The sequence below is a fragment of the Equus asinus genome, chromosome 16 (genome assembly GCF_041296235.1).
Source record: "Equus asinus isolate D_3611 breed Donkey chromosome 16, EquAss-T2T_v2, whole genome shotgun sequence".
Classification (NCBI taxonomy): domain Eukaryota; kingdom Metazoa; phylum Chordata; class Mammalia; order Perissodactyla; family Equidae; genus Equus; species Equus asinus.
Genome location: NC_091805.1, coordinates 8,361,840 through 8,376,234, shown reverse-complemented (window position 1 = coordinate 8,376,234; position 14,395 = coordinate 8,361,840). Strand labels below are relative to the sequence as shown.

The 14,395-nt window shown below is 37.0% G+C and overlaps 2 protein-coding genes across 9 annotated transcripts in view; one reads left to right on the top strand and one right to left on the bottom strand.

Annotated features, from left to right (window-relative positions):
* ANKRD13C (ankyrin repeat domain 13C) overlaps window positions 1-3,598 on the top strand; it is an 88,319-nt gene extending 84,721 nt beyond the window's left edge. For all 4 annotated transcript variants that reach the window (XM_014867259.3, XM_070486583.1, XM_070486582.1 and 1 more), the window contains one exon: window positions 1,334-3,598. In XM_014867259.3, the coding sequence (XP_014722745.1) occupies window positions 1,334-1,464 (131 nt within the window). In that variant the 3' untranslated portion in view covers window positions 1,465-3,598. The remainder of the gene's footprint in view (window positions 1-1,333) is intronic.
* Window positions 3,599-8,719: 5,121 nt separating this feature from the next.
* The window catches only part of SRSF11 (serine and arginine rich splicing factor 11), a 43,894-nt gene continuing 38,218 nt past the window's right edge, over window positions 8,720-14,395 (bottom strand). For 3 of the 5 annotated variants that reach the window (XM_014867261.3, XM_014867270.3, XM_070486585.1), the window contains 4 exons: window positions 13,922-14,011; window positions 10,757-10,852; window positions 10,214-10,352; window positions 8,720-10,108 (listed from right to left, as the gene is read on the bottom strand). In XM_014867261.3, coding sequence (XP_014722747.1) covers window positions 9,911-10,108; window positions 10,214-10,352; window positions 10,757-10,852; window positions 13,922-14,011 — 523 coding nt within the window. In that variant the 3' untranslated portion in view covers window positions 8,720-9,910. The remainder of the gene's footprint in view (window positions 10,109-10,213; window positions 10,353-10,756; window positions 10,853-13,921; window positions 14,012-14,395) is intronic. The other 2 variants (XM_070486584.1, XM_014867262.3) reach the window with 1 other exon arrangement.

Sequence of the window (14,395 nt, the reverse complement as noted above, 5' to 3'; positions counted from 1 at the left end):
CATAAATGCGTGATTTTTTTCTCGTTTGCTCGTGTATATCCATCGTTTAAAACAGGGGTCATCAAGCTTTTTCTGAAAGATAGTATTTTAGGCTTTCTGGGCCATATGGTTTCTGTCACAAGTACTCGCTTGCTGGAGAAGGAAAGCAGCCGTATACAATAAGTGAACCACATCCTGTGTCCTAATAAAACTTTACTTATGGACACTGAAGTTTGAATTTCACGTAATTTTACTGGCACAAAATATTATTCTTCCGTGTTTTTTTACCTATTAAAAGATGTGTCGTCTTTCCTTAGTTCACAGGCCTTGTAGTGCCAGGCCAAGGAGAAGCTGTAGTGTGCCCACCCCTGACCACTTGGTAGGCACCAATGAAGGATTTTTTCCCCCGGAAATAACTGGAAACTGTAATGCTTCTGTTGATTTCTGTGTTTAAATGTTTTTTAATATTACTTTATGCAATGAATTACTAGCCTTGTAACAGTCAAATAAACTTAATTTACTATATGCCTTTATTCTGGACAGACATTCCACTTAGCTTTCATAGAAGCATTTCAGAGTTTTAAGGAAGCTTTAGAGTTTATTTATTTTGTAGATAAAATCCCTGAGGACCATAAGTTAAATGATTTGTAGGAATCAGAACCCAAGTGTTATGATTTGTGTTTTTTCCAGTAAATAACATATTAGGCATAAAACTAAGCAGAGTGATTAAAGTATTTGGCCATTTTTAATGTCAGGTTTCACCCATAATTTCAGCCAGAAACGTATTTTATTTAGAAGAATATTAGGCTGTATGATGTGGTATGTATGGTTAGGTGGTATGATATTACTCCAGTTACTCCAATTCTGATGAGACTATTTTTATCCCATGTTCTCAAGTTATGGGTTGTTTTTGGTGTTTTAAAACAAAAAAGGATTAATGTATTTCATTTGTGTTACAATGAAAATAAATCAGCTCAGAGTAATATATACACTAGAATCTGAAGGAAAAATGTCAGAATGCAAAAAGTACAAATGTAGCTGTCCTTTTGCCCCAAGAAAAAGGAAACAAAACCCAGTGGGATCTGGCGTTATAGTTTTAACTATAACTGAGAAGCCATGGGGACTTGAATTTTTGATGTCACTCCTGATGCCTTGGTGTCTTTCTCTCCTTACCAGTAACCAAACCTTCCCCTAAACACACACACTCAGCATTGGACACATATGAGGATTTGTCTGGTCCTCAGATAATGCTTTTTTATAATTTAAGGAGTATGGATATTTCAAGTAGTATTTTATGGTCTATAAATAGATTAACATTTCATTTTACAATGTTATCATTGATTTTTCTCTCTAGATATACCTGTGTTTCCTACGATCACAGCCACTGTGACTTTTCAGGAGTTTCGATATGATGAATTTGATGGCTCCATCTTTACTATACCTGATGACTACAAGGAAGACCCAAGCCGTTTTCCTGATCTTTAGATGACACAGAAAATGATGCCATGTAACCAAGGAAAGCAAGAGAATGCAGAGACCTCAGAAGTGAATCCAAATAGAAGGGACAAATGCTTTCAGTGAAGAAAAGGGAATTTCATTGAATCGACACATCAGTAATATGATATAATGAAATGGGCCTCTAATAAGAATTTTAGCAAGTTTTCTGATGTGCCATTTTCAATCTTTTTAAAAATACACGTACTATAAGCATAATAGTTTGACACCTTAATGACCCTAAGTACTTCTTATGTAAACAGCTATGAGTGCTGTGATTTGTTTTTAAAAATTTTTACACTTCTTGTTGAAATATATATGCATATAAATATATCTATATCTATATCTATATCTAAAACACTCTTGGACCATTAACATAAATTAAATGTCTTAAGAGAGATGAAGCCCTTTTAAACTTGTCATCTTATATTCAAGGTGACATTTATAAATATTCCTTCAAGCTTTGTTTTCATAAAATGTAAACTATGTAACATTATGTATAGTTCAGTAATTCGAATGTTCGCTCAGTGTAATGAACTAGAAGGAAGGCAGTTTTCTGTAGATGAATGAGCCAAGCGGTAACCATTCAACAGTTGCGTTTCTATGTTGCGATACATTTCAGAAGCAGCGTTCACTCTGCAGGGAATAAGGTACCTCCTTTAGCACCTTAGTGCAATTCATCGTGGTGCTATTTGTTTTTACCTGAATTCTTTCTTCAATGGAAAATGTTTGTTACTAATCTTCCTTTCCTAGAACCTCTATTTTTTTTCCTAAACTTGAGTTTAAAAGTCGTTTTTGTGTTGATGATAAGGTATGGTTAGCATGCTTAAAGATATTCCTCTTCCAAATATCAGCACTTTAAAACAAATCCAAATTTTTAAACTTGCTTCCTAACAAGTGCACATCATTCTGATTATTTTGTTTTTAGTGGAATATGGATGCAACCGTATCTGTTTTAAAAAACAACTCACGTATTTTGGACATCCCTACATATTTAGTGCTTTCAAAGTAAGGTAAAAACATTTTATATGCTAACAGAATATATTTGTTACAAGTTAACTTCCAGAAACGTACACAAGACTGACAATTCCTACTGTTTATTTTTTTAAATCACAAGAAAATATTTATTGATTTTAATTATCTCCAAAGTGTTAAAATCATGCATTACTCATTTTTGCACTTAAAAATTTTCATATTTATTCCAAGATGGTTTGAAGGTCCAAGAATGAAAATAAATTAGGGAGAAAAATGTATAATGGTCATAAAATATTATGTTTTATTAAAGAGCTTAGCTAAAAAAATGTTTTTTAAATGTATCCTGATAAATGCATCTGTCAAGTTTTTTAGAGTGACCAGTAGTTTAAACTTTTTCCAGGATTTTAAATAATTTGAATGAGTTTAGAAACCTTTATTGAAGAGATGATTTATTTAAAAATCCAAAGCATCAACCATAAGAAATTTTATAATAAACATCTTTAAAGCTGCATCTTCCATGCTGATACATACTACATTGCATATGTTGACATTTTTTAAAATACATTTTATAATGAAGAAAAATAATCATAGGTAAAAATTCAAAGGCCAGTTATTACTTTATGTGGGTCTGTTGAATTTTGTGGAAAGAGTTGGTAAACCCAGACTAGGTTTACTGACCAGAAGTTGATCCCTATTATTTTGGGAAAGCCTGTAGATGAAGTGACTTAAAGATTGAATTATCCTGACAGTGATTTTCTGAGGTTTGAGACACTGAACGGCACTGATCACTGTTGCTTTTCGGCTCCTCTACTTTGTGGGGATACAGTATACTTTCAGGAATATACTGTAGATTTTTTCATAAGTACAGGTAACTTAGTGGGGAAAAAATATGGTAAATTGCAGCTTGGGATTTATCAGTTTCCTAAAAGCTGTGAATATTTGCCGGGGTACACTGGAGGTAGGAAGACTACTGAAAACTTTTGCACTTGGATCTTGTTTTTAATTCTTATCTTTTCTTTCATAAGGAATAGTAGAAAGAGATTATCCATTCCAAAATGTCTTTGATCACAAAGGCCAAGCAAATGTCAGTATCTCTTATGATGGTGAAAACAAGGAGTTAATTAATGCAAATAAACTTTTCACAATATTAGACTTTTCAAAATGTGCCTTTTAATCCAATTAATGAATGAAGCTTTGTGCTGTGTTTCAGGTAGGTAGATCAAGACATCATATATTTTGATAATCTCACGTGAAAATCTGGATTTTGTAATGTTGGGCCACAAAGTTCTATATGCCTTCCATTTGTGATTGAAGAAACTGTTTAAACTTGGGGACTATAAGATGGCCACCTTAAATGGCCATTTAGAAAGGTTCAGTATTCCTGCCACTAGTATGGTTTTAAGGAAGATACGATTTTGTCTTCATGAAGATTATCCCCTGGGGACAGTTTGCCTGTGTCTGTAGACATTCATCTACAGAGAACTGTCAGACTGTAAAAGGGAAGCACAGAGCAGATGCTCTGATTATCGTGAGTGGAGGTGCATAGTCAGAGCAGCTATCGTCAACAGAAGCTGAAACACTACTTCGTTTCTTTCTCCTGCTTGAACTGGTGTTGAGCCCCACTCACACTAATGAAACTTGGTTTCCACAGTGTCATTTATGTACAGGTTATTACTCACACTAATGAAACTTGGTTTCCAGTGTCATTTATGTACAGGTTATTACTCACACCTTGGGGAAGGGTGGTGATAACGATCGTGTGGTGAAGCCTTCTCCCTGTGTCCACTAAGTCTACAGCAGACAAAGATCCTGTTTCAAGACCACGAAAGGGCTGGAGTAAATATTTTCAGTAAATACTGAATTAAGGGGTGCTTCCTTTTGCTCATTTGTTACTTTTATTTGCAAACAACATGGCTGAGAAAAAGTTGTAATAGAAAACTAGGACAATTCCAAGTCCTGCCTGCAGTGCGCTAGCCTAGAAAATGGGTGAGAGGACTGCTGGTTAGTGTGGGACACACACAGCTCTTCCTGTTAACTGCAGCCAACGGTATCTTAACCCATTTCCTAAAGTGAACAAAATGGGTGCTTACCAAAGTTGCTGTATTTGCAAACCTTAAGACAGGGAAACTTGCCCCAGAGATAAATGGACAGGAGGTAGTAAATCCTTTGTAAAGACAGTAAAACTAAACTTAGTAAAAGCCCGTCATTTGTCTACTAGGAATTAGCAAAAACTACTTTTGCAAAGCATTTTATGTCAGAAATCTGGGGCAATAAGTATTTTAGGTCACTGTCAAAAAACGTCATCTCAAGTATTATCACATTTTTTAGGTCATGTGACCATCCTTATAGTTCTGCCTGGTGATGAGCTTTTCTAATTGTCGTAGCTCACTTGAGACTAGTCCTTGTAGCCACATGGCATCTCCGGCACAGAGGATTACAAACGCACGTTTGCCACAGCGCCTACAAATACGGAAGCAAAATCTCCGAAGGATTTTCAAGAAAGGTACTTGGCAGTCATTCCTGAATTTGATATTTTGCAAATGAAAATAATTAGCCTAAAGTAGAAACTGTGTATTAGAGGAAAAACCCCCCCACTACTTACTTATCCGTACTTCTCACAGAGTTCTTGGTCACCAAAGAAGGCCGACAGGGACTGGCTGGCATGTTTTAAATAATGAGTGTGGTGGTGGTGGTTGAGTTTGGGAGGGCAGGCGTGAAGCAGAACTTTTGTAGTTTATGTACATTGTGGCCCCTTTGGGATGAGCAGCAGCTGGGCCTACAATTGCTTCCCCTTCCGCGGGACCCCCCTTTAGCTTCACAGACTTAGGGGTTAGCTGTGTGTGTTCAGCTTCATGATGAAGGGTCCTGGCTTCTGCTGGACATCTGTGCCACCAAGACCTGACCCGAGTTTTAGCCAATTATTATGGGTTCCAGCTCAGGCTTGTGGTTCCAATTTCTTCTCTCTCCAACTGTCCATCTTCCCTTCCCAGCTGCCCCTGGGCTTCAGTCTCCAGCATCAGATGCAGAGACAAACCGCTTTCAGACTACTTAACCAGCTCCCACAAGTAAGGTCAAATCCCTGGAACAAACCGCCTTTCTCTTGGTTCTGCTCCTTTGATTGAATGCTGAGTGATAAGAAAAACGTTTTTAATCTACATGATACTTGCCCTCCAAAAGTTGATAAGGAACAAAATGAAAGAAGGCAGTTTTTACATTTAGCATACAGTGCGCCCGCCCTATCCGCGGATGCGGAACCCATGGATGTGGAGGGCTGACTAAGGCACTTGGGCATCTGTGGATTTTGGTGTCTGTGGGTGTCCTGACACTAATCCCTCGTGGACACCCTGGGAGGACTCTATCGATAAAATTACATCTTGAGGTAACTGAACAGTAAATATTAAACATCATTTGGGACATTCTATTCTTCGTGACTCTAAACCTTCAATGTTTTATGCACAAATCATACTTTAGCTAAAAATAATGTTAGTGACTGCACTAAAAACTTTTAGAAAGTTTTTAAAGTTATTTTTGTACATAACTTTTACAAAGTGAGACTTTTGAAAAAAGAATGTAAACATGTCACTTCCCCGATTATTTTTCTAAGGACATCATTTAAAAAATATTGGTTCTCTCAGATCCTTTCTCTGAATTCTCTTAGATTGCTAGTAACACCTGCTATACACTAAGTATATTCTTTACTATTTCCACTAGTAAAGAATTAGCATGGTTCACAAGTGTTATTTCGCTAAAGAACGTCTAAATGAATTTCACACATACTTTGGCATTATAAAATGGAAACGGCAACAAAAATAAAACTGAGTAAAATAGACTCAAAAATCAACAAGTCCAGAGTTAGTCTCATTTAGAAAACTACTTCTGCTAATAAAGCCTTAGAAATAGACATATTCTGGATGCTCTTAAAACAAAAGTACCAGTAGCATTTTCATTACGTCCATAGTTAAAGTAACCACAACTACATGTACTTGATAGAGAAATGTCTTAGATAGCACAGAGGTGAAACGCATCACCTAGATTTGAGACAAAAGGAACGGGAATCTCAATTCCAGTTTCAAAGATGTCTGTCAGCCTTCAAACCAGCATGGACACTAAGCACTTAATCTGGTGCCCAACTGAAGAAAGTGATGGCGTTTCGCTAGAGGAAAAGTGGGCTTGTGCAGGCCGCCGTTATGACACCCACACCAGAACCTGACTTGGTTTTAAGATGCACCCCAAGGTTAAAGTAAAATTAGTTTTACTGTTCTAGAAGCCGTTCGTTTTTCTAAGTATATAAATAACATTTTGCTACCTTCCACGTATGTACAGATGGCCACCAACTGAGAATGGTTCGACTTGACTTTTTGACTTCATGATGGTGTGAAAGCGATAGACAGGCATTCAGTAGAAAGCGTACTTCAAATTTTGAATTTTGATGCTTTCCCACGTTAGTAATACGCAGCTCCCTCGTGATGCTGGGCAGCAGCAGGCCCCACGACTCCATCAGCCACATGATCATGAGGGTAAACCACTGACACAACATTCTGTGCCCAGACCCCCGTTCTGCTTCACTCAGTACTCAATCAGGTATGAACTGCTCAACCCTTCCTCATAAACTAGGCTTCGTTACACGATTTCACACAACTGCAGGCTAGTCTAAGTGTTCTGCGTGCGTTTAAGGTAGACAAGGCTAAGCTATGATGTTTGGTAGGTTAGATGTACCAGCTCCATTCTTAAGATATTTTCACCTTACGATGGGTTTATCAGGGTGTAAACCCCACTGTTAAGTCGAGGAGGATCTGTATAATCACTACCAGGAAGCATATTACCCAAAAGCCATTTTCACAAAAAACGAAGAGAGCAATATGACCTTCTCAAAGCTTTATCTGCGTGCAACTTATCTCAGTGCTTTTGCTGACACGTTATTCCAAACTAAATTACTGAAGCTTTGGAAAGCTCTATAACCAAACAGCAGGTACCATTTGCTGACCCAGACACACAAGGCTACATTTTTTTCCTATCAACTACATTGCAAGGTAAGTATCACTCCGTTTACAGACAGGAAAATGGAAAAAAAAAAAAAAAAGTGTAGATCTCTCCAGCTGAGAATGAAGCTGAAATTCACGACTGGACTCTCACATAGCCACTGTACCTCTCGCTCACTCCTGAGGAAGTTAGGCAAATAAATAGGACAAACGTTTTTCTAACAAAACCACTTTTATTTTTTAATCATTTTTACTACCAAATACAGAACAAAACTCAGCGTGGAGCAGTGTGCACTTGACTTCAACTGGCGATCCATGTTAAAGGCCCGTGTCCAGTGCGACTCTGCCTTCGTGCATAAAGCGTTCACTGGAAAGCGACCTCAGGATGGATTCCCTTCACTGGAGCGTTGGAAGTCAGTGGCACTATTTTAAAGTCCAAAATTTCTTAATCCTTTTTGGAAAGTTAGTATGTTTGCATTCACAGATTACAAGTGAGGGAACAGACTTTGAGTAATATTAGGTTTAACCATGTGAAACAGCCAGTATTTTACTTGTTTTTGACTTACAAAATTGGCCATGTCATATGGTTCAACCATTATCTACTAAAAAAGGTTTTAAAATTTAAACAAATGTCGTTTGCGTTCAACTTTTGTGTTTAAAAATGCAGTGATTATTAGGGCCGTTACTAGACTGTCTTACTCGCTACAGACAAAATTCCTTTTGATAAAATCTTTAAAAAGTTACTTACTACAAACTGTAAAAACAATGCTGCTTTTCTATATGGCATTTCAATTTTAAAGTTAAAAAAAAATTAAACTTGGATAAAAGCTACAATTCCAAGTCTCATTTTTCCCTTAATCCCACTAAACACTATTCATTCATAAGTGAATAAATATACTATTTAGTATTGTACAGTAGATACATACCATTGACAGTTTCCTATACTATTCCAGAAAAGGCAAATATTTATATTTCACCAAAAATATAAATTTACTAGATACAGGTGGGGAGCATTTGTTTATCCTAAAGTTCACTGCTTTATGCAACCCAATTCCTATACCCAAAATATGAGAAATAAAATTATATAAGAAAAAGACTTTTAGATAAAAATTAAACCAACTTTGACAAATCTGATGGCAACTAATCACTACAATAATGGATTTCACCTTATTACTATATTTCAATATGTGGATTGAAAGGGGAAAGAACTTGATTTGTAAAATGAATGAGGTAAATGTCATACATTCAACAGCGTAAATAAATACAGATACAGTTTTACAGGAAAACGAACATAAGTTTAAGGGTTTTATTATCAAAGTCTTGTAAAACAATTTCAGAAACTGTACATCAACATGGCACAGACTGTAGCCTACTTTTGTTTTTACTGCACAAAAGTGAAGCTTGAAACTCCTGTAACTAGGAAAACAGTTACCTAACTACTCTGCATTTAACATGGAATCACTGTGTGCATAAGATTACTACTGCAGTAACAGTAACACAAATTTATTGGTTTTATACAACTTGAGATCAAATAAAAAGTACATTATCAAGTAGATCTGTCTTATTTTAAAAGCATATGAAGGTCAATTTAAAATGCACTATCCCCTTTTTCCAACACTGAGATTAAAACAAATTAATAAAAGTGGAAACTTGAAAACCAGGACGAGAGAGAACTTTAACTTTTCCAGATGGACTCAGGACAGGCAGATTGCTTTCACCGACGGAGATGTGGAATAAATTATTTCAGGAAAAAAAATTCCCAAACATCTTATGAAAAAGTATACAACTCTACTTCAAAATATGCTATTTACTCACTGCCAAAGACAGTTTCATTTGAAATCTTATTTCTGTAAAGCCTAATTAGCCATCAAAAAAGGTTAGTGCATATATAACCTTTCAAAGTTAAACAAAAGCCACAAAAATTTAGCCACAAGGCTTAAAGGATTATCTATTTCAAATGCTCATTACCAGATGTAACTATAAGAATGTTAATTTGTCATGTCAACAAAACAAGACCGTAAGTAGATCCATCATGTTGGAGAATTTTAATGACATTTAGGATATTCCTGCCACAATTAACATGCAATCAGTGCATTCCCTACATGGCTCTATCACGGCGATGAATCAAATTCTAGAAATACTATAAGTGAACTTAGCTAATAAAGGAGGTCATACAACAGAAACAGTCCATGCCTGCTGGAGACGCATGCAGCTTCTCATTCTTGTTACGCAGCAGCACCAGGACAGTAAACTGCTTGGCTACTCAATCAGATTTCACCATGTCAAGAACTGGTTACCCACGTGTCATTTTCTAAAAGCTTTGGGATGTAAATAACAAATATCAATATCAGGAGCTTTATAACCATTAAAGTAACTCGGAGCTGTATACATCTAGGCTTGAGATGAACAAATACAGCATTAAGAAATCACACAGAGGAATGACACTGATGCATGTGTAAGGTGGACTCGCACGGAGGCAGTGCTCAGTCACTCATATCCATGTCTTCTTCATGATGATCATCCCCATTCACTTTGGACTCTCTTAGTGAATCACCAGTTCCCTTTTCCACAGAACATTCTTTTGTTTTAGGGGAACCTGGTTCTGTTGGTTTCTTCTCCTCTTTTTTCTCCTTCTCGCTATCATACCCCTGTTCCTCTTCATCGTAATCCCGTGTAACCTGCTTTGCCAAGGAGAATAATAAAAGTAAACGTCTTCACAGAAAAATCACTTCTTAAAAGTACCAGTACCACCCAAAATAACAAAGTAAATTAGTATGTAAACATACTTTTACATCTTTATCACTCTCTGACTTTCTTTCCCGATCCTTTTCCTTATCTTTACTTTTCTTCTTCTTGCTTGTTGACCGTTCTCTTTCATCTCGGCTTCTTTCTTTGTCTTTATCTTTCTTCTTCTCCTTTTTATGTCTAGGATGACAGTAAAATGTTCTCAACAAAAGATGCTTTAAAGGAACCACTCAAAAAGCTTCCCCCTTAAATGTAGCAATATGTTTACACTTGTTTAGATGGCAAGCTTGACCCAAGGTCACAGGCTACAAAGAGGACAAAGACCCAATTTCAAAACACTGGACACAAGCTGCACACAAGACATACAGGCAAGAAGACCATCACTTGGTTATGGGTCTAAAGGCCCAATCCTAAACAGTGTTTATTACAACCCCATCTCAAGTCATACAGGGGACAGATCAATATGTGCTTCAGCACTTTAATTCCTGAAAAGGAAGAAAAACTTTAGGACAGTTTTAAAAATAAAAAGTACTGCCAGTTTCTGAAAAATAGAAAGGATCGATTTAAATGATTAATATTCTTACCTCCTAGGGGATGGTGAGCGAGATACTTTTCTTTTAGGAGACCTAGGCTTTTTAGGAGACCTTGTGCCACTCCTGCTTCTTCGTCTTCGTCTCTCTCTAGAACCACAATGTGCGAACTCGACTTTAAAATACAGTATTATTGCAAAAATGCAGACACATCATAGCAGATGTGTCTACGACAGAGCTCCATGAGGAACTCCTACAACAGGATTCTGATAATCAAACTCTGCTTTGAGCTGAAGAGTCAAACGAATAACAAACAACTGCATTTCTTTTGCAAACTACATGCCTTTCTTTTAATGCCCTCAAGAAAACTCGAAGTTCTAGCAATTCTTCTTAAAGACATAATGTCATCAAGCCATTAGAAATCTTAAACTTGAGGAAAGAATGATTAACAAAAGTTCTAATTTAAAAGGGAAAAACAGTCCAAAGTAAACTATTCTTTAAGAAATCAGTTTTAGATTCTAACGTTCAGTGGCTAGAACAGGTATAGGATAATAGTGGTGATATGGGAGGCAGTTGCTAATAAAATACAAAAACAACTACTTTTAAATCATTATGTAAAATTCCGAGAAGCAGAGTCAGTGATAACATGGAGATCAAATGGACCCCCATCCTCCAGCAAACCACATCCCCCAGCCCTGCTCTGAGCAGTCCGTGTGAAGACGTACAGCCTTTTCCTCTTTAAATTGTGGCTGTAAAAAACAAAAAAAAAATTCTGCTTCTGTCACTATTCTCAAAAGTTACAGGACTAGCAAGATGACCATTATATGATTTAGGCACTAACAAAACAATGAAACCCCATCCTTTCAGTTGTCTGGTTTCCAAATGAAGTTTTTTTAAAAACCCTCACAGCCCCCTGTGACCACCTCCTCCACTTTCCTGGAAATCTCATACAGAAATTTTCACTCCTCAAATATTTACTAAGTTTGTCAGGGCTGTATGCCTCATACTTTCTGCTATTGCTCTGGGTAACTGCTACTCCAAATTCCCTCGATGGAAGAGATTTTATGTTTCTGTGCCCCTCGATAGATTGTAGCACAATTACAAACACATCGTAGGTATTCAATAAAAACTTACAGTATATGCCTTAACTCAGAGTGATCCAATAATCATGCAGGGTAAGGTACTTATCATTAAGTACATTAAACAAAGCAATGGGCACAAAATGTTTCCAGGTTTTAAGGTAAGAAAATGTATGTTGTGCATCCCATCTCTTATGCCCCCTCTGCCACCAATCACCTGGTTTGCCATTTCCTTGCACACTAGAACCTGGTTTCATTTCCTTTTTTATATCTTTACCTTTTAAGAAAATGTTCATCACCCTGAAAAGAACCTCCGCACCCTTGAGCTAGCACAGCTCAACCACTAATCTGCTGTCTTTATGGATTTACCCATTCTGGACATTTCATATAAATGGAATCATACAACGTGTACTCCTTTGTGACTGGTTTCTTTCATCTGGCATAATGTTTTCAAGGCTCATCCAACGTTGTAGCATGTATCAGTACTTTGTTCTATCGCTGAATAATATTCCACTGTATGGATACACCATTTTGTTTATCCATAGTAGTCAATGGATTTGGGTTGACTTTTTGGTTATTATGAATTATGCTGCAATGAACATTTCCTTAGAAGCTTTGGGTGAATATATGTTTTCTCTCTCTTGGTACATCCCTAGGAGTGAAACTGCTGTGTGAAAAAACTGTTTAACTCTTTTAGGAACTGCCAAATTTTTTTTTCCAAAGCAGCTGCACCATTTTACATTCACACCAGCAATGTACAGAGTTCCAATTTTCTCCACATCCTCACCAACACCAGTTATCATCCGTCTTTCTGCTTGCAATCAACCTAGTGGGTGTGAAGTGGTTCTGATTTGCACTGTCCTGATGACTAACGCTGAACATCTTTTCAGGCGCTCATCAGACACTGCATATCTTCTTTGGAGAAGGTCAGTGAAGATCCTTCGCCCATTTTTTAATTGGGTTATCTATGATTGAGTTGTAATAATAGTTCTTTATATATTCTAGATACAAGTCCCTTATCAGATACATAATTTGCAAATATTTTCTAGCACTCTGTGGGTTGTCTTTAATTTCTTGATAGTATTCTTTGAAACACAGAAGTTTTTAATTTTTATGATCTCCAAGTTATCTATATTTCCCTTTTGTTGCTTATGCTTGGTGTCCTATCTAGGAAACCATTGCCAAATTCAAGATCATGAAGGTCTTCTAAGAGGTTTTTAGTTTTCGCTTGCACAGGTCTCTCATCCATTTTGAGTTAAGGTGTGTGTAAGTGAGCCTCCTAGTGAATTGAAACAATCAAGATTAAGAAAACACTGCAACAATACATGTGTAAATGAGACTGGAAGAAAATGGAACTACGTATGGCCAGCACTTACTAACATCACTTGAATTCCACGTTAAGTGTGTCTGTGGAGTAAAGTTTGCAACACTGAATTCTCACTATGGCAGGTTAAAGACAATTACTAGTCTAAGAATAACACAAATCAGAACTTGTACTGCCTCCCATTATTTTATCGATGAACTGCTATATATGGAAAATAAAATTCTTTTGGATATTAACATGTGGCTAATTTAAATATAAATTAACATAATAAAATGTATTTAACGTAGGGGCCGGCCCTATGGCGCAGTGGTTGAGTCTGGTGCACTCTGCTTCTGCAGCCCAGGATGGACGGTTTGGATCCTGGGCCTGGACCTATGCCAACTGTCAGCCATCCTGTGGTGGTGACCCACATATAAAGTGGAGGAAGACTGGCACAGATATTAGCTCAGGGCTAATCTTTCTCAGCAAAAACAAGGAAAATAGGGAGAATTCAATCTAATAATTCAGAATACTTTAGCCATTACAAAATGTCTAGGAAATAAACCACAAACAAACCAAATCAGGATGTGAAATGCATACAGTAAATGTAAAAACTAACCACTGTTGAATTCCAGGTTACTTCAAATACACTTTACACCACAAAATTATCAAGTAAAAGGAAAGATGAACTTTAGGTTATTCCTCACAAATTGTCTTTAAAAAACTTAATACTGATATACGTGCCTAGGTACTGGAAAACATTTAAAATTCACAGCCTATTAATGTCCTTGCAAACAAAGTTAAAAACAATGCCAAGAATTCATGATGCCACCTCACCTGCTTGCACTTCTGGAGCGTCTGGCTGTGCTGTAACTTTTTGGTGGTGTTTTAGAACGCTTCTTTTCTTTGTCTTCTTTCTTTTTGTCTCTAATAAATGAACACAATTTATGCATTAGAAGATTCAGCTAAGGTACATTTATACAGCATTACAAATAAAAACAAAAGCACAGTGAGATCGAATCCGATTTTTTCTTTTAAAGTAGCACCTGAGCTAACAACTGTTGCCAATCTTCTTCCTCTTTTTTTTTCCTTTCTGCTTTTTTTCTCCCCAAATCCCCCCAGTACATAGTTGTATATTTTACTTGTGGGTCCTTCTAGTTGTGACATGTGGGATGCCACCTCAGCATGGCCTGATGAGTGGTACCATGTCCGTGCCCAGGATCTGAACCAGAGAAACCCTGGGCTGCCGCAGCGGAGCACACAAACTTAACCACTCAGCCACGGGGCCGGCCTCCTAATCTGATTCTTAAA